The sequence below is a fragment of the Geotrypetes seraphini genome, chromosome 1 (assembly GCF_902459505.1).
Source record: "Geotrypetes seraphini chromosome 1, aGeoSer1.1, whole genome shotgun sequence".
Lineage (NCBI taxonomy): Eukaryota > Metazoa > Chordata > Amphibia > Gymnophiona > Dermophiidae > Geotrypetes > Geotrypetes seraphini.
In genome coordinates this window covers 443,531,962-443,559,446 of record NC_047084.1, presented here as the reverse complement: position 1 = coordinate 443,559,446, position 27,485 = coordinate 443,531,962, and the positions used below count along the sequence as shown (strand labels likewise).

Here is a 27,485-nt window from a genome sequence, read left to right as displayed (position 1 = left end):
TAAAGAAGAAATTGCAATTTGTGGCCCCTGACTGGAAATTGTTTCTGTGATAGCTGGGTAACACAAAGGGGGGGGGAAGGAAAAATAAGGGTGGAAACTCTAGGTGCTTGGTGAATGAAGATCCACAGCAGTGCAGTTCCAACAGGGACCAATTTTGACCATGCTGCTAGCTGAAAGGAGGAGGGAACTGTTGGGTGTTAATGCAGGCATAAAGGTTAAGGCTGGAAAGAATGAGAATCTGAGTATTTAGAAGAAAAATGAAGGGAGCTTCTAAATTATAGGGCAGTAGAATAAACGACAGAGAATCAACTAAATAGTGCATTTCCCTCTGACATAAGGATTTACAGCTGAGCTATCTGGAGAAAGATTTTCAAATATTAATATATTACTGTGAAGATGACAGTGCTTCTAAACTTATTTCTAGTATAACTGAATTTTCCACTTGTGATTCAAAAACATATACAGAGAATAATGTTCAAAGGCATTTCTGTGCATAAAATGGGTCTGATTTACAAAAATAGGGCTTTCAAAAATTGACCTGCGCCTCTCCTCCTCGCTGGCGCCTCTGCTCCTTCCCCTCACCTCTCCTTCTGCAGCACTCCCACCCCCAACCCCCACCGGCGGTAATAGGAGGCTCAGGGTTGTGGCTGGAGGACATGTGCAGATGTCGACATGATCACGTCGCATTTCTGGGTGCCCTCCAGTCGTGGCCACGAGATTACTGTGCTGCACCTTAAAAAGTTTGTGACACGCTGACATAGGTGGTGCTCCCAGGGCAGGTGCTGGGGTGGACAGTGCATTTCCACACCTATTTTTAGACAACCAGTAGTAGGCATGAGTTTTCATGGAAAACACATACAGATAGCAGAGGCTATGGGAGGGGCTTTAGGTACCCAGTCTAATCGGAGTCTTAGGTCCCTTCCCAGTGCATCCCAGGTTGCCTAAGGCCCTGATTGGCCCAGATAGCAGGGTTGTCTTTTGGGGTCTTGTTGGTGGGGTGGTGGGAGGGGGATCTTCATGCAGGATGGGGGGCGTCAGGGGGAGCATGGAGGAGTGCTTGGGATGGCGTGTTAGGGGGGTCCAGGTAGCCCAGAAGCACAACTGGGTTGTTGAGACAGAAGGGAGTGGGCATCCCTCCTGTCTCTCTGGATGTGTCGTCGTGGGGGTGGCTGTCATCATGGGGGGGGGGTCAAGGACCCACAGTTGTCATGGGGAGGTTGCGACAACTGACAACAGTTGTCGGGGGGGGTAGCACAACTTTTTTTTGGGGGGGGGGACAGATATTGTGTGTGGGTAACACATGCACAATATATGTGTTCATTAAAAAAAAAAAGAAAGAAAGAAAAAATAAGGTTTCCTGCCCTTAACAGCTGAATGGCAGGAGGCTGCTTCGGGGCTTCCCTTGCTGACTCTGTGCATGTGAGAGTCGCTTTCACAGTGATTCATCAGCGGGATCGGACGGGGATTACAACGAACCTCCACCCAAATCATTTGCATGCAAACTTGTTTGAGCATTAATCGCTCTTTTGAAATTGGCCAAAAATTGGACCGCATCGGCCCCACATGGCATTACTGACCCTGTTTAGTGAATCTAGCTCACAGTGTACAGAAGCTGGAAGCTGGCACCAGAGAATGAAGCAAAACAAAAGAACTCTTTGATGTGTAAGAGCCAGATCAGAAAGAAAGTATGACTAAAGGAAGAAGAATTGACTACAGGTTAGATACAGCGTATGTATTTATTTTCTTAATATTACAAAGAAGCCATATCTAACAGTGAAGGAAAAATTTATACATAGGTTGGGTAGGCTGAGATGTGCACTAAGAAATGGGGACACATAGTATTTTGTTGATATTTTACAAAATGTGTGGCAGAAGCTAACAAGTTTAATTTATCAGCTACCCCTCCCCCCACCCAAGTAAGCATATACAGTACATTTATATCTTACATATGTGCTGACATGCATAAGCCAGAACATCAGCAAAACACCAGCCATGGCCAGCAGATCTAATTTTGGGTGAACAGACACGCTCCTGCTTGTCCCACAGCTCACTGGATGGATGGATGATGTCCTTGCTTACAGATGGCAAGAGTGGGGATGAGGCCAGCATGAGGCTTAATTTGATAAGCTTCATACTTCAGAGAGATGGGATCCTACAAAGGGATGTACTCAAGAGCCAGAGCACTGCTTACAGAAGGGGTGGGTGAATACATGGTAACTGGAAGGAAAGGCTATGCAGTATTAGCTAGGATGCTACACTACTAAAGATCCATTTTAAACTAAAAAAAGGATCCAAGTGAAACCACTCTCCTATACAGGCACAGCCAGCACGTGGGCACGTTCTGTCCTTGCTACCGTCTTAGTACCATGACCTTAGAAATATAGAAAAACAAAGGAAGCATCTATGGTTTCTCCTCTTCGGCCCAGTGGGGATGTTAGAAAAGCTGCAAATAAAGAGGGGGAGCGCAGAGAACTGAGGATAACCATGCTGAGCATACTCCATGCTCGGGAGTGGCTAAATCGCTCTCTCTCACTGCTCACTCTTCTCTTTTTTCTTCCTGGTCTCATCCAACTTTCTGGACCCCCACAAGCTTACTTTTCTCATCCTCCTTCTTCTTTAATTCAATTGTCTGCTCCTTCTCCTGTATCCTTTTCATCTTGTACCATCTTTAATGCTCATCAAAGCAGGCTAAGACCTGGCCTAGCTGCTTTCCAGATGTTACAGAAGCTGAAAAGTATGTCCCAGAAGTGGCAGAAAGGGAACAGAGAGAGGCCAGTGTAGGAGGTAATCCCCCTGCTACAATATAAGCAGTGGATCACAGATGTTAACATGTCAACCTGTTGTGCTGGCTTACGTCATCTGACTACGCTGTGAATTGCCTACTTGGCATTTAAGAAGGACTCCTGGCTGTGACCCTCGCTTTTCAATCCAGTGACACAACTGGCTCAATTCTGAGGCATGCATAACCTTGGGGAAGGACAATTGTTTATGCTGCCCCAGATTGCTTGGAGCCCCAAGAACTGGAGGGCGCATCCAAGATAATGTCAAAGACATTCTTGTGATTTGTCAAACTACAAAAATATGGCATAGACTAATTGCCATTCACGATGGTATCATGATTTGAAGTAAAACTCCTATATAAGATGCACCTCCAAAAGGCTCAAGAATATCAACACTATGCATCATACAATATCAACAGATTACCACTGCAAATGCTGTTCTAGCTGTTTACATGAAGAGACAACCCAATACCAACAGACAGAGGTTACATACTTTTTTATTTTAAAGTCTATGATCACGACTAAGCGAATCCACAGATACGGAAACCGCAGATATGGAGGGAGAAGTGTATTGTTTTGCACTTTCCCTAATAAATTCTTTTCTATTTGCTCCTTGTGGTCTGTGTGGCTTATAAGTGAATAATAAGAGGGATCTCTGAACTCCAGGATCATTTGTAGAGATTTAGTGCCATTATTTGCACATGTATATCATATACTCTCCAATAGGGAGCCACATCTAACTATACCCTCACAGCCAGTGTGGCCTCATATGTGAGCCTCTCTTTGGCACAGCATCTAAGCTGAAAGGTTGCAGCAACTAAACCCAGCTGTGATCCGTCATGGCAGCACATGCCATTGCTAATATGAGTACCTAAAATCTTCCCTTGACTGTGAAGGTCTTGCATCATTACAAACAAGCATCTCGGCCCATTTAAACTCCTGAGAAATTTTAGCTTTTATCCAAATCTTTTTCACACAATAACAGCCATAGTGTAGAATCCAAGATGTTGATAAGCTTGTTTATCCATTAAAGATTTTGGTTTTATTTATTCATTCAATTTTCTATACCATTCTCCCAGAAGAGCTCAGAATGGTTTACATATATATAAAAGATACAGTTAGAATGGACTGAGCTGAGACACAAAGGTGGGCTTTTACAAAGATCCTTAAGTGCCAAGCTTCCCATAGAAACAGAATGGGCAATTTGGCATTTAGCATACGTTGTTTGGCAAGCACACCTTTGAAAAAGGACCCAAAAATATCTCAGTCAAATAACATTTAAACATTTCCAAGTTTATTATTATTTAATATATTACTATTCAGTAATGCCATCTAGGCGGTTTACAAATAAAATATGTAAATATATTTAAAAAACTAGAAAGGAACTACAATGCCATAAAATAAACAATTAAAAGATATAAATCTTTGTATGTGCAGAGCACCCCCCATTTCCATAGCTAAACATAGGTCGAAAGACGCAAGTATAAGAAGTTATCGTAACTTTGAATAAAATAATGTGTTTTTAAAGTGTATTTGGACCTAGAGAATGTTGTATCTGGAGAGATAAAGGAAGATTATTTTATGAGATGGGGCTATACGAGGGGCTGCTAAAAAGTTCTGAGCCCAACGAAGAAGAGAATGATGTGGAGCCATGAAACTTACAAGTTATGCCACACTTTTCTTGACACTTTTCATTGCAATGACTTGAAATGTAACAAAAAGTGTCAAGAAAAGTGATCGTGGGATACTGAGAGAGGTGCTGGGATGTAACACAGGTATAGAAAGCTAACCAGGTAATAAGTATAGAAACCCAACAGGTCGTGCATGTGCAAGACCGGAGGGTTAGGACTACGATGGGAAGATAGGACTTCAATGAGAAACCAAGGTGGCAAGGGAGCCCCTTCTGGTGATTCAGACAGGTCGTGACCTGTTTGGGCCGCCGCGGGAGCGGACTGCCGGGCAGGATGGACCTATGGTCTGACCCGGCGGAGGCACTGCTTATGTTCTTATGTTCTTATTCTCTTCTTGTGCTGAGAACTTTTTAGTAGCCCCTCATAATAGTAAAAACTGTAGTGTGTATTGGCCTAAGACAACAGAGGATACTGGGTTGCCTGTCAATACATGGTCTACATTTAACATCCCTTCACTAACCCTCTTTAATAAGGTGATCAATTTCTTTAGAAAGACAATTTATTCAATGGATCCCATTCCTCCCCTCTTGGATTTCCATCTCCGTTCATGGTTTCCTTCTTATTGCCTTGGCAATGGTGAGCAACAATCTCACAAATGGTTTAGACCCACTCTCCTGAAAGAATGCTTTTATCAAGCTTATACTTAAGAATTCTGCTGCTGACTCATTTGAACTTACAAACTACAGACCAGTCTCAAATATCCCATTTCTGGCTAAACTGACAGAACGAGTCATTTTCAGTCAACTGACTCAGCATACTGAATATTCTAATATCCTCCATACTTCCCAGTTGAGATTTCAGACAGGACAAACGACAGAAACTATTTTTGTCACATAAGAATAGCCTTACTGGTCAGACCAATGGTCCATCAAGCCCAGTAGCCCGTCTCACGGTGGCCAATCCAGGTAACTAGTACCTGGCCAAAACCCAAGGTGTAGCAATATTCCATGCTACCAATACAGGGCAAGCAGTGGCTTTCCCCATGTCTGTCTCAACAGACTATGGACTTTTCCTCTAGGAAATTGTCCAAACCTTTCTTAAGACCAGCAACGCTATCCGCTCTTAACCACATCCTCTGGCAATGCATTACAGAGCTTAACTATTCTCTAAGTGAAAAAAAAATTTCCTCCTATTGGTTTTAAAAGTATTTCCCTGTAACTCAATCGAGTGTCTCCTAGTCTTTGTAATTTTTGACGGAGTGAAAAATCGATCCACTTGTATCCATTCTACTCCACTCAGGATTTTGTAGACTTAACCAGGTTCATTCAGTTTTTGAACATGCAATGCTATTCTTATTTCCCTTGATCTGACTGCCGCCTTTGGTTAGCCATTTTCCTTTCTCTTATTTGGTTACTTTTGGGATCACTAGACAAGAATTTGACAGGTTCTCTTCTTTTCTTTCTGATCAGACCAACTTGGTTTCTGTTCCTTCATCCACCTTTTCATGTCATTGTTTTATCTCCTCTTCTTTTTAATCCAAGTCTCTTAGTTGCTGTTATACAACTGTTCTGAATCAAAGCATGTATATATGCAGATGATATTCTTTTATTGTAGGAACAGGACTCTCACAACCCAGACCTTACTGATCTTCAATTGTGTCTACATTTGGTAGCTGATTGGTTGGATGCCAGCCATCTATTTTGAACCAAACCAAATCTATGGCATTCTGGGTTACTGGCCCCACTATATGTCTCCTCTTATCTTGGTTACCACCTTAAATTATCTTAGTGTGACTTTCAGTAGAGCTCTGTTTTTTGAAAATCACATATTCAAAATTATTAGTCTTGTTTCCAATCCCTCCATCTAATCAGGTTCCTTCATACCTATCTAGATGATAGTTCCTGCACCACTTTTTTTTACTCTTTAGTTGCCACTAAATCTGATTACTGTAATGTTGTTTAAGCAAGGTTATCTTCTTTTTCTTTGAACTCCAGACAGTTCAAAACAAGCTGACCTCTTTCTGCTCAGGGTGTGAAAACTGCTTAGCATTAAGAAGTGGATCAGTAATTTGAAAATTACTCACTACTGAATTGTCATGCCTCTTCATAGCCAGTACTTTGTTTTTTGTATCAAAGAGATAATTAATCATAACTACCATGTTCTTTTCACTGCAATGATTTACTGTCCTGTAGCTCACTGTCAATTAATTGTGGCTCACAAAGTTAATTTAATTCAATTCCACATTTATAGCCTACTTAACCACAAAGTTCTAAGCGGTTTACAAGTTAAAATACTGTATATAACATCTAATATTATCTTATAACAAAGTTTGCCATCAACAGGTAGTATGAGTACATTTACAATGTCATTAACATCAATCTTAATCCATCAAAGTGCATCTAAAATAACCATTATCAGGTTACAGTATCATAACATCAATCTTAATCAAGATACTTCTGAAATAACCATGTCTTTATTGTCTTTATAAATAACCCAATGTTGGATAGATTTCTAATTTCAATAAGTAAAACATTCCATAGCTCTGCAGATCTACCGAAATGCATTTTCTTTCTAAAGGAGAATAATCTTCAATCTTTAACAAATGGTATCGCTAATCATAATTCTCCTGAGGAACGTAAATCTCTTGTTGATTTGCATACAATTATCAGATCTGTCAAATAACTAGAACATAACCCATTTAAAATCTTAAAAATCAAAATCAAACTTTTAAAGTCTATTCTTGCTGCAGTGTAATTCTCATAATAGAATAGCATGATCATATCTATTTCCTCATAAAACTAATTTAGCTGCAACATTCTGCATAATCTGCAGTCATTTCATCTGTTTGGCAGAAATACCTAACAATCAAATATTACAGTAATCCATGGAAGTAAGTACAAGAGACTGGACAATAACCTGTAAATAATTTCTCTCTATGAAATGTTTCATTCTATACAACAATTTTAACTTAAACTAGATTTTTCTAATCAGATTATTAACCTGAGTTTCCAGTGTTAGGCCAATATCTAACCAAACCCCCCAGTTATTTAATTTCTTCTTTAAATTTCACATCTATGTTATTTAGTTTCACTGTTTCTATGGGAACAACCTTTTCCTCTTTGTTGTACTAAATAGGGGATAAGGAAAAACCCTGGTCAACATTTTGAGTCATTTGCTATTGTTTGGTGTTATCTTTCTTCCAATTAACTTGTAAACATCTCCCTCTTATGCTGAATGAGAATTTGATTGTAAAAGCATGATCATCAGCCTATGAAAAGTGAAATATATGTCAACATATATTGTATGGTGTTGGGAGATTTGCAACAATGTGAAGGCGATGCAATATGACATTTGCTCCAAGATGATCTTCATCATTTGGGTGTACTTATTGACCATCAAATCTCTTTTAGGTCTCAGCTTCGGTATAATTGGGCTTTTATAGAAACATAGAAGATGACGGTAGAAAAGGGCTACAGCCCATCAAGTCTGCCCACTCTGCTTACCCACCCCCTGTCTATGCCCTAATGACCCAATTTCCTTATCTTGACCCTCGTAGGGATCCCACATGGGTATCCCATTTATTCTTAAAGTCTGGCATGCTGTCTACCTCAATCACCTGCACTGGAAGCTTGTTCCAATGATCAACCACTCTCTCTGTGAAGAAATACTTTCTGGTGTCACCATGAAATTTTCCACCCCTGAGTTTGAGCGGGTGCCCTCTTGTGGCCAAGGGTCCCTTGAGAAAAAAAATATCATCTTCCACTTCGACACGTCCTGTGAGGTACTTAAATGTTTCGATCATGTCTCCCCTCTCCCTACGTTCCTCGAGAGTGTAGAGCTGCAATTTGTTCAGTCTCTCTTCGTACGAGAGACCCTTGAGCCCCGAGATCATCCTGGTGGCCGTCCGCTGAACCGATTCAATTCTGCGCACATCTTTACTGTAATGTGGCCTCCAGAATTGCACACAGTACTCCAGATGAGGTCTCACCATGGCCCTGTACAACGGCATTATGACTTCAGGCTTTCGGCTGACGAAACTTCTATTGATACAACCCAATATCTGCCTTGCCTTAGATGAAGCCTTCTCCACTTGATTGGCAGTTTTCATGTCTGCACTGATGATTACTCCTAAATCTCATTCTGCTGAAGTCCTAGTTAAAGTTTCTCCGTTCAAGAAGTACGTCCTGCATGGATTTCCGCTTCCGAGGTGCATGACCTTACATTTCTTAGCATTGAAGCCTAGCTGCCAGGTTGAGGACCAACTTTCCAATGTAAGCAGGTCCTGCGCCATATAATTCTGTAAACTGCATTCACTTACTATATTACATAGTTTGGCGTCATTGGCGAATAGTGTTATTTTACCTTGAAGCCCTTGAGTCAGATCCCCTATGAATATGTTGAAAAGGAGTGGACCCAGGACCGAGCCCTGCGGCACTCCACTGGTCACCTCCGATGTTTTAGAGAGGAGACCATTAACCACCACCCTCTGAAGTCTGCCACTCAGCCAATCATTCTGCAACAACTTTATTTTGTTTGCTGTTATTTTGACACAGGTACATTTCACTTCCTCTTACATGCTCTGTTACTTTAGAGCAGGGGTGTCCAATGTCGGTCCTCGAGGGCCGCAATCCAGTCGGGTTTTCAGGATTTCCCCAATGAATATGCATGAGATCTATTAGCATACAATGAAAGCAGTGCATGCAAATAGACCTCATGTATATTCATTGGGGAAATCCTGAAAATCCGACTGGACTGCGGCCCTCGAGGACCGACATTGGACACCCCTGCTTTAGAGGCTGGATTAATGTAGTATTTATGAGGGACTTCAAAATTAAACTTAAAAGTACTTCAAAAACTGCAAAACTGCTATTCATGTGCTATGCCATGCCTGTAAGTTTGATCGAGACGTTCAAGTATCTCACGGGCCGCGTCGAGGCAGAGGAAGATATCTTCTTTTTCAAGGGACCTGCGGCAACAAGAGGGCATCTGTGGAAAATCAGGGGCGGGAAACTACGAGGTGACACCAGGAAATTCTTTTTCACTGAAAGGGTGGTTGATCGCTGGAATGGTCTTCCACTGCAGGTGATTGAGGCCAGCAGCGTGTCTGACTTTAAGGCCAAATGGAATCGACACATGGGATCTATTCACAAGGCAAAGGTAGGGGAGGGTCATTAGGGTGGGCAGACTAGATGGGCCGTGGCCCTTATCTGCCGTCTATTTCTATGTTTCTATGTTCCATTGGTTATCTATTGGGTATAGTATACAGATTAAGATCATGATAGAAACATAGAATATGACGGCAGAAAAGGGCCGTCGGCCCAACACATCTGCCCACTCAAAAGAACCCTCCCCTTAAAAGAATACTCCCCTAAGCAATTTCCCGAAGTGAACCCACGTTTATCCCATCGTTTCTTGAAGTCGAGCACGTTGCTGGCCTCAACTACCTGACGTGGAAGGCCATTCCAATGATCAACCACCCTTTCGGTGAAAAAGTACTTCCTGATGTCACCATGAAATCTCCCACATTTGAGTTTGAGAGGATGCCCTCTTGTTGCTGTGGGATCCGTAAGAAAAAGGATATCTTCCTCCACCTCGATATGGCCTGTAAGATATTTGAACATCTCTATCATGTCTCATCTCTCTCTGCATTCTTCGAGAGAATATAGCTGCAGCCTGCTTAGACGCTTTTCATATGGAAGATCCTTGTGTCCTGAGACCATTTTGGTGGCCATTCGCTGGACCGATTCAATTCTCTTCATGTCTTTTTGATAATGTGGCCTCCAAAACTGAACATAGTACTCCAGATGAGGTTTCACCATGGACCTGTACAACGGCATTATGACTTCAGGCTTTCAGCTGACAAAACTTCTTCGGTTGCAACCCAGCATTCGTCTAGCCTTGGCCGAAGCTTTCTCCACCTGAGTGGCCGTCTTCAGATCTTCGCTAATGATTACACCCAGGTCCCATTCTTCGACAGTTCTTGTTAAGATTTCCCCGTTCAGGGTGTATGTTCTGCTGGGGTTACTGCTACCAAGGTGCATAACCTTACACTTTTTGGCATTAAAGCTCAGTTGCCAAGTTTTAGACCATTGTTCCAGTAAAAGTAGGATGCACTGGGAAAGAGACCTAAGGCCTTGATTGGCCCAGGTGCCTAAGTATCTGGGCCAATCAGGGCCTTAGGCCCCTCCCCAGTGCATCCCAGGATGCACCAGGAAGGGGAAGGCTCACCATTTTGGAAGATGTATGTCCGTCAGCAGGAGGGACTGGGCATCTCTCTTGCCGGTCTTCTTCTAAAGATATAGGGGGGTGTCAGAGTGTGGGGTTTGTAGGTACAGGAGGTGTCAGAGTGGGGGTGTCATGGAATTGAAAGAGCCTGGTGGCAGGAGAGGGTGGGCATCCCAAATGCCAATTGTGGATGTAAAGGGGGGTGTTAGGCAGGAGGAAGTGGGCATTCCTCCTGCCAATTGCTGATGTGGGGGTGGGCGTGTTGGGGGTAGTAGACAGGAGGGAGTGGGCAGCCCTCCTGATGATCTCAGATGTTGGGGGGTGTTAGGCAGAAGGGAGTAGGCATCCCTCCTGCCAATTATGGATTGGGATGTGTTTGGGGGGGGGCCTCTGGTGTAGCTGGCTCACCAGATTGCGGCAGGGGTATTTTCCTACCGATCAGCTGAGCCGGCAGGACTTCCTAAAGCCGCGATTTCTGAGAGTCCTGCTGGATCAGCTGATCAGGGATTCCTGTGCGCAATCAGCTGATGGCAAGGGATCCCTCAGCAAAGATAGGTGGCCAAGCCGCCTATCTTTTGATCAGGCAGGTGCGATTCTCTAACTGGCGCTGGTTAACATGGGCACTTGTTAGAGATTCAGGGGATAAGGCATCTGTTCTTTAAGATAGACGTGATTCTGCATAGGATGCTGCTCACAATTCTCATCTGCTTCTTAGGTGGCCACCGAGACCAGCGTCTTATACAGAATCAGGCCCCAAGAATCTACACATCATTCTGAGCCTCCTGCCTTGAATGGCCTTCATTTATCTATATGGCATCAAGCATTTGAAGAGTTGGTGGGCTGGCATGTGTTGGAGTCATCCTGTGATTTTTCATTTCTGTATGATTGTTTTGATTAGTAAGCCTTGAATTCTTTGCATGATGGCTGCTATTTGCAAATGTGTATCTTCTGTCCCATCTCAGTTATGTAAATATAGTCTTATTCAGTTGGTTTCTATCCAGTATTATTTTTGGAGTTCCTTTCTATTTTTTTTTTAGTCTGTTCACCACTTTGGCCTGTCAATGAAGGTCGTATAGAAAATCCAAATAAACAATAAACCTCCTAAACCATAATTAAAATTGTATTTTCCATCAGCATACAGAAGAAACTGATACAGAATCATCAGATGAACAGAAGCACCATGATTCGAAATGAAATCAAATGTGTTTCACAGATATCCTGTACCAAATTTAGAAAACTTTGTGTTCAGCAGATCTGCATTGAGACATTTGTTGAACAACTTGTCATTTTGCTGAATAGTAATGTCATCATACAAACGTAGAATTCTCTTGATGTTTTTGACATGTTTTTTTGACTAATAGCATCAGTTACAATTTTCACATTAAAGTCTTCAGTATATGGGCAGTTGGTGATAACCTGTGAAAAGTAAAAAACTGAAAATGTGATGTACTTTTAAAAGAATTTCATGTCAAAGCTATGTTGATCCTGTTGAAGAGCATACATTTTGCTCTGATCTGAAGTAGATCATTTTCTTATAAAAATTTCCTAGAAATAATCATGTTCTATTTTAGGAATTACAAGGGTCATTTCATAAATAATGCATACTATTTTTTTTAATTTACATGTTTTATTTTTTTTTTCTAGTATTTCTTTACAATCCTTCAATATAATCTCCCTGCTTTGCAATGACCGAGTCCCAACATCCAGAAAGCTTCATTATTCCATCCAAGACACCGTTTTAGGTAACACTTCCTAGCCATATTTGCATAGTTTTTAATGACGACATTCCCTATGTGCGGGCAAGCATTTTCGTGAAGAATGAGTGGTCTAGCCAAGAGCAACTGAGGTCGGGTTTTGTGAATTTTTCTGCACGTTTTGCAAAAAAATCACGATCATACACTACTGTGACACTTCTTCCACATGAAACTTTGTCTGTAATGATGATGCCTTCATAATCATAAGCAAAAATCATCATTTGTTTGACTTTTGATTGAGCTCATCAAAAGTTTTTGGCTGTGGGGAAGATGGAGCTCTCCACTCGTCATTAAAAACTTCCATGGATGAACTCTCTGCTAAATTCAGTTGGGTCTATCACCTCTACAAACTGTCTAAATAGTGTAGTTGGATGCTTTGCAGATTTTCAACAATATCTAACAATTCTGGCTCATGTTGCTCGAGTTTAACCTCATGAAGCTGCTGGTGAATGTGACAGAATGTTCCCTCTCTTTTCTCCTGCTGCTGGAGTGTTTCTAGCTGGGCACATAAATGGTTCTCTTGTTGATTGTAGGTTCCAAGAAATGAGCTTGGAGAGAAATAATCTGTCCTCATATAACCATCTTCAATCCCTCCCAAATTTTTAGGGAGATTTCTGGCATATCATTGATCTCTAAATACTGTTGAATCTAGGTTCCTATATATTCCATATTGGCTTCATCATGCAGTAAAACATCCTGAAATCTCCACATTCTACATCTAGGCCCAGTCATAGAAAAATCTACTGTCAAAACCGCAAAAGCATAATCAGACGAAGTGCAGCGACATAAACTTTATCACTGATACCTCACTCATAACCTGTTTTATCACCCAGCCACCAGTCTGTCCTTGAATTTGGTGAGTACTATGTATAATCCCCAGTGAGTCAGAAACTTTTCCAGCTGTAAACTCTTTCATTAAGCATATCGAACTTCCCTAGTCAAGTTATCAAACTTAGGATTGCAAGTAAAATTAAAGCATTCCTAACCAAAACTGTGGTAAGCTTATCATAAATAGCCCCTTGATGTTCATTAGGTACATATAAATTTAACAAAGTTATAAATTTGACTTATATTGCAACACCACAAGGAGATAATGCCCATTAGTGTCCTGTTAGGAGCTTGCTGCTCAACATGGTTCCAAGTACAAAAAAGAAAAACGCTGTGAGATTCTGCTTGAGCCGAATGGTGTCGCTGCAGAAGCTTGCAGCATTTTTCTTTTTCGTACTTAGAACCACGTTGAGCAGCAGGCTCCTAACAGGACACTAAGGGCTAGATTCACTAAGCAAACTGATCGTGTACCGATCGGTTTGCGATCACTTTGAGACCCCGCCCCATTCACTAACCTTACTCCCAATCCGATTCCTGCCCGATCCGATCTGCGTATGCAAATGAGGGGGAATGGCATGCAAACGTAGGAAGGAAGCGATTCACAAAAGAAAACTTCAGGAACACCGACTGGGCTGACCGATCAAAAGAAGCAACTGCTGGGGACCAGTCGCTCACCTCCGTTCCGACTGTCCAGCTCTCTGCCTGAAATCCTAGCCCTGCAGCCCTGAAACTATCAAAAAAGTGCCCAGCTCTCTGTCGCTCTCCTCTCTTCCCCCCTTGCCTCTCTGCCCTATTCCGCCATGCCGCCCTGCTCTCTTCGGCCATGCACCTCTGTGAGCCCGTGTTTTTAACCCGCAGGTTAAAGCAGGGCTGCACTTCTCGCCACCAGCCCCGGTTGATCTCCTTCATGTCCTATACTGACGACCTTGGCTCTAGCCTCCTCGATCCCCCCCCCTCCCACGCTTGTGCTGAGAGCCAACAACATGCATGGACCATCTACAGGAAAATAAGATGGATCTGCGTATGCGTCCTGATCGCTCTGTAGCTATCCATTCAGTGACTGTGTGGGCGTGCCTCCGATTGCATTAATTTGCATGAGGAGGCTTACTGAATCGATCGCCCAAGAAGACTCGTAAACGGATCAGCCATGGATCACCCAGCAAAGGTAGGCTTTGTGAATCTAGCCCTAAGAGAATGCCTTTTTGGCTTTATTTCCTGTACCTTGGCGCCATCTACTGGGCTATTTTTATAAACTCCTGAGGGAGGCTTTTATAGCTGAAACACAGACTGTGTTGGGGTCCATTACAAAAAGGACTGACTCTTTTGTTAGACCTGTATATTTTTGTGTATTGTTATATATGTGCATAAAGGAATACATAGCAGTAATTTGAAAAACAGCACTTACATCAATCAATAAATATATGAGAAACCATTTTCACCCCCCTCTCACCCACTCTAATTCCAATGTATTCAATACATCATACAACAATACATATATGTAATTAATAAACAAATCCAAATATAACATCCCTCTCCCTCCCACCCACCCCTCTTCCCTGGATGTGCAAATCAAACCGGAAATAAGGGAATAAACTATTTAATTAAGATTGATAAAATTGGTCAATGGACCCCACGTCAGTTTAAACAACTTGTTATTATCCATTAGTTCAGAATTAATTTTCTTGTATTTATAACACAAGCATAATGAATTCCACCAAAAAGTGAAATTTAATCTGTCAAAATTCTTCCAATTTTTAGTAACCATTTGCATGGCTACCCCAATCATTATACCAAGTAATCTGCTTTTATGTCTACCTATTGGAGGTGTAGGAGATAACAATGTCCTCAGATTACCGCTTCATACGACAGCGGAACCACAGTCTCCAGAATCAAATAGATTTCCAAAAGTTAAGTATCAAAGGACAATAGAACAACAGATGATTCAGTGTCCCTATGTCTAGATGACAGTGCCAACATCTATTAGATTTTGAACTATCTAACTTTTGTAATTAACAGGGGTCCCAAAACTTCTGTGCAACAAAAAAATCATGTTTGTCTTATAGATGCTGACGCTGTACATCTCATCCTCTAAGTCCAAATATGTAGCCATTGAGTAGCAGAAATTTGTTGCTTTATCTCAATGCTCCAAATGTCTCTTAAACTAGTTTTAGGTTTTTTATTCAGATGCTTAGATATTAATTTATACCACTTGGCTGCCTGATGCCCTAGCTAATCTATCTGGAAGCATAGACCCAGCAAACTATACTGATTTTTAAAATTGCGCCAATCAGGGAGCCCCTTCTGAATGGCCTACTTCAACTGCAACCACTTATATGTTTGAGACTTTGCAATGCCAAATGATTGTTGCAGTTGTGAAAAATCAAGCATTTTCCCATTTGATAACACTTCATCTAAAGTACGTATACCTGCCTGCATCCAATGTTTCCAGAGGATCTTAGCATCGCCAATTTGAATCTTGGAGTTCAACCATAAGGATTGACATGTGGATTGTTGTACTGATATAGATGTTAAATTATCAATAAATTTTAAGGTTTTCTAGGTGGTAAAAAGAATGCTATTGTCCTTATAAATTCTGGGTAACTTAATACTCAATATATGACATAACTGTAATGGGACAATAAACTAAAGAGAGCTAAATTACCGTAATGGGGACATAAGTTGCCATTCTAAGTAAAGCCAGTCCAGAAGATGCTCCAAAACTTCAGGAAGGATCCAATACATTCCCTGACGCAGTATGAAAGCTTGATGGTATCTATAAAAATTTGGGAAATTTACCCCCCCCCCCCCCGCCGCAATTGGTTTTTGCAAAGATATTAAAGCTATTCTAGCCGTTTTACCCAGCCAAATAAATTTAGTGAGAATTCCATTCAATTTCTTATAAAAGGACCCCTGAAAATAAACTGTCAACATACTCATCTGGTAGCAAACTACAGGCAAAATCATCATCTTGACAGTTTGTACTCCCCCACCAAGAGAGATGTAATGGGTTCCAATGCTCACACATTTCTTTGACTTTCAGCAATAAAGATTTTTAATTTACTGTCATTGTGTCTTCCAATGTATTTTGAATCATAATAACCTAAATATTTTATACCCTCTTCCTTCCAAAGGAATGGGAATGGATCACATAGTCTTTTTGCACAATGTACATTTAATGGAAGAACCTTCAATTTGGTCCAATTTATTTTGTATCCAGAAAATTTGCCAAATCTATCAATCAATTCAAGTAAATGCAGAATGGTAGATTCAGGATTTTTCAGATGAAGCAAGATATCATCTGCATAAGCAGAGATCTTATATTCCCAACCTTTCATATGCTGAAAGATTAGAGAAACTGGGCCTCTTTTCCCTGGAGAAGTGGATGCTTAGAGGGGACATGATAGAGACTTACAAGATTATGAAGGGCATGGAGAAAATGGAGAGGGACAGATTTTTTAAACTTTCGAAAACTACAAGAACGAGAGGGCATTTGGAAAAATTAAGAGGGAACAGATTTAAAACCAATGCTAGGAAGTTCTTCTTCACCCAAAGGGTGGTGGACACCTGGAACGCGTTTCCAGAGGGTGTGATACGACAGAGTACACTACTGGGTTTCAAGAAGGGACTGGATGATTTCCTGAAGGAAAAGGGGATTGAAGGATAAAGATAGAGGATTGGATGATTTCCTGAAGGAGAAGGGGATTGAAGGGTACAGATAGATGATTACTACGCAGGTCCTGGACCTGATGGGCTGCCGCGTGAACTGACTGCTGGGCATGTTGGACCTCTGGTCTGACCCAGCAGAGGCACTGCTTATGTTCTTATAAGGAATCCCCTGTATCTCCTTTGCCTGCTGTATAGCCAACAACAAGGGCTCCAGAACAATGTCAAAAAGCAAAGGAGATAAGGGACATCCTTGTCTAACTCCCCTTTTCAGACAAAAACATTCAGAAAATGTATTATTAATAAATAGCCTGGCTGAGGGGGAACTATACAAGGTTTGAATCATTTGAATAAATCTGGAGCCTATACCAAATCAATCTATCGCTTCATGAATACATGAAAGTCCATTCCATACGATCAAAGGCCTTCTCTGCATCCAAAGAGACATAGAAAGCCAGATCATTCATTGTTTTTGATAAACTTAGCATATGAAATGCCAATCTAATATTATTTGAAGTATGTCTTTGAGCAACGAAACCAATTTGGTGCATACCGATCATATAAGGGAGAGAGCTTTGGCTAATCTTAAAGCTAATAGCTTAGCAAGGAGTTTTCCATCCACATTAATTAAAGACTGGCACTCCAATAAATATTTCTGTCACGGGCTACATCTAATTTAATTGTAGCCGGAGATTTCAATGATGGTCATGGATCCATTATCGGATAAACAACCTAGTAAGCAGATGAAATCACTAGGTCTACTGTAGTTTGAAACCAAAAGGAGGATCTTTATTTGGCTTCGGCAAAACAATGGTTAAAGATTCCTCCATAGTACCTGAAATATAACCTTTAGTCAGTTGTGACTGATATAAATTTAGAAGATGAGGTAATAGTATAATTTGGAATGATTTGAAAAACTCCACTGTAAATCCATCACTACCCAGAGCATATCCAACTCTGAGGGACTTCAATGCTGCCTGGAGTTCCTTAAGTGATATAGGCGCTTCAAGATTTCCTTTTATATGCTCGAGAATTTTTGGCCCATGAATTAACTTTAAAAAATTCTAAACCCTCAATTTCTTTATTTGAATAAAACTCAAGAATATAAAGCCTTGTAATACTCCAAAAATTGTTTTAATATATTTCCAATTTGAGTATGAGTTGTACCCGTCTCATCTTTAATGGCCCTAATCTTTACTTTTATTTTTTTAGCTTTAAGATAATTAGCTAATAATCTTCCCACTTTATTCGAGTTTCCATAATACAAAGCCTGCTGAGAAAACAAATCTTTCCTAGCAAATTGTGAGGAAATCTCATTATATTTATATTTAGCTTTCAAAAGGGCCTGTAAAGTATTTTGTTCCCATTTTGAGTAAAGATAGTTTGTTCCAAATGAGAAAATTCCAATTTTAGTTGTTTCCTAATGTGCGCTGAATATGAAATTATTTGCCCTCTCAATGTAGTTTTGAAAGCATCCCAAATGGTTTCCAAAGAGACTTCCTCCGAGGTGTTGAGTTGAAAATACTCATTCATTTTTATTTGAATTTCCTCAAGAAAGTTTGGAGATTTAATAATACATTGCTTGCAGATTCAAACAGGTCTAATAGAATCTTTTTCAGCAAACTGAAACTCTATCGAAATTCCAGCATGATCAGTCAAAAGGATAGGATCTATGTTGGCTTTTATAACCTGTTGAATTAAATTATCTGACACAATAATGTAATCAATTCTTGAAAATGATTTATGAACATGTGAGCAGAAAGAAAATTCACGAGCATTAAAATGAAGAATCCGCCATATCCACAGGCTTGCACAAGATTATCTAGAGTAGACCTAGTGATTTCATCTGCTTACTAGGTTGTTTATCCAATAATGGATCCATGACCATCATTGAAATCTCCGGCTACAATTAAATTAGATGTAGCCCGTGACAGAAATATTTATTGGAGTGCCAGTTCTTCATATATATTTTCAATAAATTGATTATCCCTAGAGGTGGTTGACTGAGTCCTTCCCCACTCCTTTTTTTGTCTTACATTTTCACATGTGGGGTTGTGTTTCCTCTGTGTTGTGGGATATATTCGACAATGGCTAGTATCAGAACCTGAGTATATGAGTAGGTTATATTTTTTCTGGAGGCAAGTTTGCACCAAGCATATCTGAAAACAGATATTTCATATCCCTGGGATCTCCTAAGTCATGCTCTCCAGGAGTCTATTCTGCTGCCATTCTTTTGGTTCAAACTTCTTTATTAAATTTTCAAAATAAAATAGCCAAGAACTCAGTATAATGCAGAGTGGGCCACACATGTTTATCCTTCATGGTGATGCCACAGAGTATATATAGACAATTCCCACCCACTTCCACTCCCATCCCATCCCCCTCCCCCACACAAATTTTACATATTCAACAAATAACTTCAGGCTCTAGGAGGCAAATTATCCCACACCAGAGCCCAGATTTGTGTAAATCACAGCCAGGCTGCAGGTGATGCTCTTTTAACATCCAAGCGCTCCATGCGGAGCAATACATACACTTAATTTTTCCACTCTGTCATCAATGGCCCAGGTTGCTTCCAATTTCTTAGGATATACTTGCGTGCCACCAGAGACACTCTCTGCTGTCATTCTTAATGTTTGAATTAGCAAATCTGATTAATAGCTTAGGCCCAAATTCACTAAAGATAGCGACTCAATTGCTGTTGGCCGATTCTCTAGCTGATTTTTAAACAACGATTGATTCACTATCATAACAGCATAAGATTTGCCGCTGCTGGGTCAGACCAGTGGTTCATCATACCCAGCAGTCAGCTCACGCGGCGGCCCTTAGGTCAAAAATCAGTGTCCTTTTTGAGTCTAGCCTTACTTGCATATGTTCTGTTCCAGTAGGAACTCATTCAACCTTATCTTGAATTCCTGAAGGGTGCTTTCCCCTATAACAGACTCTGGAAGAGCGTTCCAGATTTCTACCACTCTCTTGGTGAAGAAGAACTTCCTTACATTTGTATGGAATCTTTTCCCTTTTAACTTTAGCGAGTGCCCTCTCGTTCTCTTCACCTTGGAGAGGATAAATAATCTCTCTTTCTCTACTAAATTAGTTCCCTTCAATATCTTGAATGTTTCGATCATGTCCCCTCTCAGTCTTCTGTTTTCAAGGGAGAAGAGGCCCGGTTTCTCTAGCCTCTTGTTGTACAGCAACTCCCCCAGTCCCTTAACCATTTTAATCACTCTTCTCTGGACCCTGTTGAGTAGTACTTTGTACTTTTTCAAGTACGGCAACTAGTGTTGGATGCAATATTCCAGGTGGGGGCGTACCATAGCCCGGTATAACAGTATGGCAACCTTTTCAGATCTGTTTGTGATCCCCTTCTTAACCATTCCTAGCATTCTGTTTGCCCTTTTTGCCATTGCCACACATTGCGCGGACAGTTTCATTGACTTGTCTATAAGTACTCCCAAGTCTCTTTCCTGGGGGCTCTCTCCGAGTATAGCACTGGATATTCTGTATTCGTGCATATGATTTTTGTTACCAACATGCATCACCTTGCACTTATCCATGTTGAACCTCATTTATCATTTTGCGGCCCATTCCTCAAGCATATTTATGTCTCTTTGTAGGTCTTCACAATTCTTCTGTGTCCTCACTACTCTGAATAACTTTGTATTGTTGCAAATTTAATCACCTCACTCGTCATGCCAGTTTCTAGGTCGTTTATAAATATGTTGAAGAGCACAGGCCCGAGCACTGAACCCTGTGGCACTCCTCTCGTGATGCTTTTCCAGTCCTAGTATTATCTATTCACCCCCACTCTCTGTTTCCTATCCACCAACCAGTTTTTAATCCACGTGAGAATATCACCCTCGATTCCATGGCTCACAATTTTTCAAAGTAGACGTTCATGAGGAACCTTGTCGAACGCCTTCTGAAAATCTAGATATACGATGTCGACTGGGTCATTCTTGTCTATCTGCCCATTTACTCCTTCAAAGAAGTGCAGTAAGTTTGTCTAGCAAGATTTTCCTTTGCTGAAGCCGTGCTGGCTGGTCCTCATCAGTTTGTGTCCGTCAAGGTGATCGATGATGTGACTCTTTATCAGCGCCTCTACCATCTTTCCCGGTACCGAAGTCAGACTCACTGGTCTGTAGTTTCCCGGTTCTCCCTTCAAAACTTTCTTGAAGATCGGCATAACATTCGCCACTTTCCAATCTTCTCAAATCTTTTCTGATTTGATCGACAGATTGGCTATTAGTTGGAGCAGTTCAGCTATAACCCCTTTCAGTTCCTTGATTCCCCTCGGGTGGATGCCATCCAGTTCCGGGGATTTATCATTTTTAAGCCTATCAATCTGTCTGCATATCTCTTCTAGATCAGTTTCCTGTGTATAGCCTATCGGCTTCCGGTATATTGGATATATCCTGTTCAGTAAATACGGACGGAGAAAATGTGTTCAGTTTGTCAGCGATGACTTTGTTCTCCTTTAGTACTCCCTTTATTCCCTGGTCATCTAACGGCCCCACTGCTTCCTTCGCGGGTTGTTTCCCTTTAATATATCGAAAGAACGGCTTAAAGTTTTTAGCCTCCTTGGCTATTTTTTCTTTGTAGTCTCTTTTGGCCCCTCTTACCGCCTTATGACACTTGCTTTGATGTTGATTTGCACACAAACTCACCCACCCGCTCAGTGAGCGATTGAGTCAGTGCAGAGCCCTGAAAGTAGTGACAGGAGAAGCTGCCTTCTGTCACTGCAGTCAGGGCTTCTGCCAAGGTTTTTTTAATGTGAACTGACCTCACTTAAAGATAATGACCTGTCTATGGAGAGTGATCAAAAAATTGTAAGTTGCTCAGAGACATGAAACTCTACAAGGAAGGTGTACACCCTCTTAGTGTTGGTACAGAGTTTACCTTCCAGTCATTGCAGCTATTTCAATAATGATCACGCTCCAAGCCAGAATTCAAAAGGAGTAAAGAAATGTCAGTCTTTCAAAAGTTTTGAAGTGTTTTGAAAGACTGTGACATTTCTTTACTCTTTTTGAATTCTGGCTTGGAGCGTGATCATTATTGAAATAGCTGCAATGACTGGAAGGTAAACTCTGTACCAACACTAGGAGGGTGTACACCTTCCTTGTAGAGTTTCACGTCTCTGAGCAACTTACAATTTTTTGATCACTCTCCATAGACAGGTCATTATCTTTAAGTGAGGTCAGTTCACATATATTTTTCGACATAAGTACTTTCTGACTTCCCTCCGCTTTCAACTAGTATTATCCCTGTATTTTCTAAAGGAGGTTTTTTTAATGGCACAGATATTTTGCATGTATTACATTCGCAAAATATCTGCCCAATAAAATAAAAAAATCCTCCTCCCCGACAAAATGCCCCCTCCCTCCCCACCAATGCCGCTGATGCCAACAAATGGCAGGAGGGATGCCCACTCCTTCCTGTCACCATAAACCCTTCCCCCCACCGCCAACCTATTAAATATGGCAGGAGGGATGCCCACTCCCTCCTGCCAGCGGAGATCACCCTCCCTTGGCCCCCTCAGCCCTTGCTACCCTGTTCCTCCACCGGCTGCCGCTATCTGTAATGCAGGCCTTAGGCTCCTCCCCATGCATCATCAGGATTTTTGGATAATTCCTCTTCATCTGCAGAAGTTATACAGATCATTCTCCATATTTGGGGGTTCAGCACTCATGACTGATTATTCACGGTTTTCATCTCGTTGAGGCACACTGCCTCCCGGACCTCTCCACTTGCTTTTTTAAAGCCTGGTGGTCTAGCGGTGAAGCAGGGTAGAAGTAATCTTCCTACACTCCTACCCTATGCAGAGCTGCAATCAAAAATGGCTGCCGTGAGTTCACATGGTCTCACGAGATTACAGTGGGAACTCAAGGCAACCATTTTTGTTTGCGGCTCTGCATGGGGTAGGAACGTAGGAAGATTGCTCCTGCCCTGCTTCACCGCTAAACCACCAGGCTTTAAAAAGTAAGTAGAGAGGTCAGGGAGGTGGGTTAGAGTGGCCCTAAAGTTATTCACAGGTCGGCTTTGCATTTAATCACTGCAAATAGGGAGGGAAGAGAGTATATGCAAATACTCAGAGGTGTGCTTTTTCATACATTGCCCATCAATGCTATTTTGAAAAAAATAAGTTGGTAACAAATTATTTTATGTTTAGAAAGGTGTGCAACAATGCCTGTTTAGTTGTCTTCCCTAATTAGACTTACTATAGGAAAATTAGTTACTGTGTAGTAGAGCATTGTGGGTGGATGGATAACTTTGTTGGTGACAGGGCAACTTATAAATGTATTTTCATATTTTGCTATTCAGTTTTTCAATTAGTCATTCATTAGGCAAATTTGCATTCACAATTATAAAAGTTGGTTGGATGCAAGCACAATAGAAACTACAGATTTAGCACGTTGGTACACAATTTATATATAGCTGCAGAATCAGCATACCTGAATCTTTCCCAAAACAGAATTCAGTTATTTGGTCAGTAGCTCATAGTTCCTGCTGCTAATTCAGCACTGGATGTTTTCTCTCTCTTCTCCTGCAATAGTTGGCTGCATGCTGATTGGCTCTTTCCAACAACCAACTGGGATCCTACCTGTGAGAAAAAGAGCCAATCAGCATAGCCAGCAAGTTCAGTCACTAGGGTATGCAGCTTAAACACATATTAAAATAATAAAAAGATAAAATTCTTAATAGAAACAGAATAAATAATAGAAAAACATAATAAAAACTAGAACAAGAAAACAGCTAAAAATTTCCAGCAAAGATCAATAGCAATAATATTTAAATAGCCATTCAAAGGGTTACATTTTAACAGACTGCCAAAAATCAATCAGATTTTCTTTAGAAAGCACCTTTTGTGTGCTGCCTCAGTTTGCAATATGCTACCTTTATTAATTTGAACGAGAACTTGCTGACGGGGTCATTTACTAGCAGTTAGCACACATTATATGCTGCAGGGAACAACATATTAATGGTATTATACTAACTGGTTATACTAAGATGGGCCCTTTTGTCAAACAAAAAGCTATAGTTAGGTATATGTATATATTATAACTTGCAATATAAATAAATAACTGAATTAATGTGATTAATAAAATTATTATAGATATGACTCATACTATTCAAAATATTAAATAATACAAGCTAAATTTGACAAATGACTTGAAATTTATTTGAGATCTAACGGAGATCACAGTTAGGGTAATCCTTTCTGCAGAACTTTGTTACTTTTGAGTACCTGATTGTAAAACCGCTTAGATAACCTTGATAGGCAGTATATAAAATCCTAATAAAACTTGAAACTTATCAATCTACCAGTTGTGTTTTATACAAGTTGAAATTTTCAAATCACACTTGATGGTACTCCTATATATAGGCTCTTATTTTAGAAGCATCCTCAAGTATAAATAGCAATTTTTACATGTGAAAATGGGCAGAGATATATAAAAGCCATTTTAAAACTGATGTCATGTACACATGCAGATCCACAAGGATAAAACAGGGGAAACAAAACTACAATCTCAAAAGCACAACACAAAGGTGGAATTGTCCCAATCAGAATGGTGCACAAAAGATATTATCAAGGTATGAACCTAATCTCTTTTTATAACTCATTATAGAGTCTTTTTATTAAGATGTAGCAAAATGTGGCCTTAGTTTCTTTGGGTCTTTCCTTTGCATTGTCATTTTTACCACAGCAGTAAAATGACTGATTTTTCTTTCTTCTTTTTTTTGTATCAATGACTTTGCACTAATGTTGCCATTATTGTGCAGCCATTTTTTAAAATTACCACTTGAGCACTTACCGCCACCCATTTTGTAGGTGGTAAAGTCTCACATGGTATTCCTACACTAATATAGATGCACTAACTGTTTAGCACATGAACACCCACTTTCTGTCCTTGAACATGCTCCCTCAAAAAAAAAATAATAATGTGCAGTTAGTTCATGCATATTTGGAAATTACTGCAAGACTCCTGAGTGTATCCTGCAGTATGCCATTTCAAGCTTCAATAGGCGGGACTTTGAGGAGGAATGGATATAGCTGACATGGGGCTAGTTGTCTTTGGGATGACATGGAGAGATTGAATAGTGGTGCTGGCCTTTATCTTTACTCTTGGTCTTCCTCAGTAAATACTAATGCCTATATTTTTCCTCAGCAACATGCATTTCCCTTGAAAAATGAGGAATACAAGTTGGTGGAGGTGACCCACCCATTGACACATTCTCACTACTTCCTCTTCATGTCCTCATGACAGTTCCTTGCCATATGAACATGGTATGGATCTGCATGTGCACAACATAAAGGTGGAATTGTCCCAATCAGAATGGTGCACAAAAAAATGTCTTTCAACTCATCTGATGAATCCAAATGCCTTTATTTTTCTAAAATTCATAAAATGACTCTATGACTCGCCATGCTCATGTTTCGGCCCAAGCGGCCTGCCTCAGGAGTCTTATGAGTCTTCAACTGTATAAAAAGTGCACAATCTCACTAAATGCTGCTTTGGAGAAATGTATCGCGTTGCCGAACGCTGCGACTAACCCCTAAATACATCACTGATCTATTCTCCTTCTCAGCCAACAAACACAAGAGAAGCTCCCACTCGCACTTCGTTTCTCCCCCGGTTAGAGGATGCAAACTAAAAAAACACCATGAGCATCTTCTCTCACATCAGGCTGCCCTATGGGGTAAAGACCTAGAACAACTCCTATTGCCCACCACTTCTGAGGTATTCAGGAAACGCCTCAAAACTCACCTATTCCTGAAATACCTAGACAGCTGACCCACTTCCCTCCTTCCCCTCTCTTGCCCTTTTCCCCATTGTTCCCACATCCCTTAAGTTAACTCAACTTGTACGTCAAACTCAACTTGTACCCCACTAATCTTCTGTAAACCGCATAGAACTTAACGGTATTGCGGTATATAAACTGTTATTATTATTATTATAAGACTCCTGAGGCAGGCCGCTTGGGCCGAAACATGCGCATGTCGAGTCATAAAGTCATTTTATGAATTTTGGAAGAATAAAGGCATTTGGATTCATCAGATGAGTTGAAAGACATTTTTTTGTGCACCATTCTGATTGGGACAATTCCACCTTTATGTTGTGCACATGCAGATCCATACCATGTTCATATGGCAAGGAACTGTCATGAGGACATGAAGAGGAAGTAGTGAGAATGTGTCAATGGGTGGGTCACCTCCACCAACTTGTATTCCTCATTTTTCAAGGGAAATGCATGTTGCTGAGGAAAAATATAGGCATTAGTATTTACTGAGGAAGACCAAGAGTAAAGATAAAGGCCAGCACCACTATTCAATCTCTCCATGTCATCCCAAAGACAACTAGCCCCATGTCAGCTATATCCATTCCTCCTCAAAGTCCCGCCTATTGAAGCTTGAAATGGCATACTGCAGGATACACTCAGGAGTCTTGCAGTAATTTCCAAATATGCATGAACTAACTGCACATTATTATTTTTTTTTTGAGGGAGCATGTTCAAGGACAGAAAGTGGGTGTTCATGTGCTAAACAGTTAGTGCATCTATATTAGTGTAGGAATACCATGTGAGACTTTACCACCTACAAAATGGGTGGCGGTAAGTGCTCAAGTGGTAATTTTAAAAAATGGCTGCACAATAATGGCAACATTAGTGCAAAGTCATTGATACAAAAAAAAGAAGAAAGAAAAATCAGTCATTTTACTGCTGTGGTAAAAATGACAATGCAAAGGAAAGACCCAAAGAAACTAAGGCCACATTTTGCTACATCTTAATAAAAAGACTCTATAATGAGTTATAAAAAGAGATTAGGTTCATACCTTGATAATATCTTTTCCAGTAGATAGGAATGGTATGCTGAACCTTAGGGTACTTTGTCAATTCTCATGAGCATACTGCAGAAAGATGTCAATCATAGCTTTTGCAACCTCCTCCTTCTCCCAGGAGTCTGCTGCCCATTTCAGTTCATTCCAAAGCATGCAAGAGCTCTAGAGTAGACAGGAAATGGAAGGACACGGGGAACTCCTTAAAACCAAAATTCTGATATGCTTCTATAACATTATAACAGTCAATAATGAAACTGTAATGTACAAGTGAACATTGCCACTGAGCAGTAAAACACATCAAATAAAAGCAACAGTTTGAATATTAGTGGACCTCAATTATGTCTTGAGATTCTGTTTGCAAACTGATTCTGAACCCATAGTCCAAGCAGCAGAGAAGTCTTAGCTATGGAGGGGACCATGAAGCATAAGGCAGAAACAGGCGCATCAGAAATTATCAGGTGTGGGGGGGGTGTCAGCATGCCATTCCTATCTACTGGAAAAGATATTATCATGGTAAGAACCTAATCTCTTTTTCTAGTATAATAGGAATGGTATGCTAAACCTCAGGGATGTAGGAGAGATAAGCCTGCTTTCAGTACTGAGGATCCAAAAGTAGAATCCTCATGCACTGCCACATCCACCCTATAGAATTTAGTGAAAGTGTGTAGCGAAGACCATGTCGCAGATCTACATCTCTCCTCCGGAGGAATCACCCTCAATTCTACCTGAGGAGGCTACTACTCTGATCAAATGTGCTTTAAATAA

At 40.7% G+C, this 27,485-nt stretch overlaps 1 protein-coding gene across 4 annotated transcripts in view; it reads right to left on the bottom strand.

Moving 5' to 3' along the window:
- The window catches only part of CCDC171 (coiled-coil domain containing 171), a 608,461-nt gene that overhangs the window by 9,534 nt on the left and 571,442 nt on the right, over nt 1-27,485 (bottom strand). Inside the window, exon 25 of one of the 4 annotated variants that reach the window (XM_033920408.1) lies at nt 23,334-23,482. The exons of the other annotated variants lie outside the window; for them this stretch is intronic. Within the exon in view, the coding sequence (XP_033776299.1) occupies nt 23,369-23,482 (114 nt within the window). The 3' untranslated portion in view covers nt 23,334-23,368. The remainder of the gene's footprint in view (nt 1-23,333; nt 23,483-27,485) is intronic. 4 annotated transcript variants of the gene reach the window in all.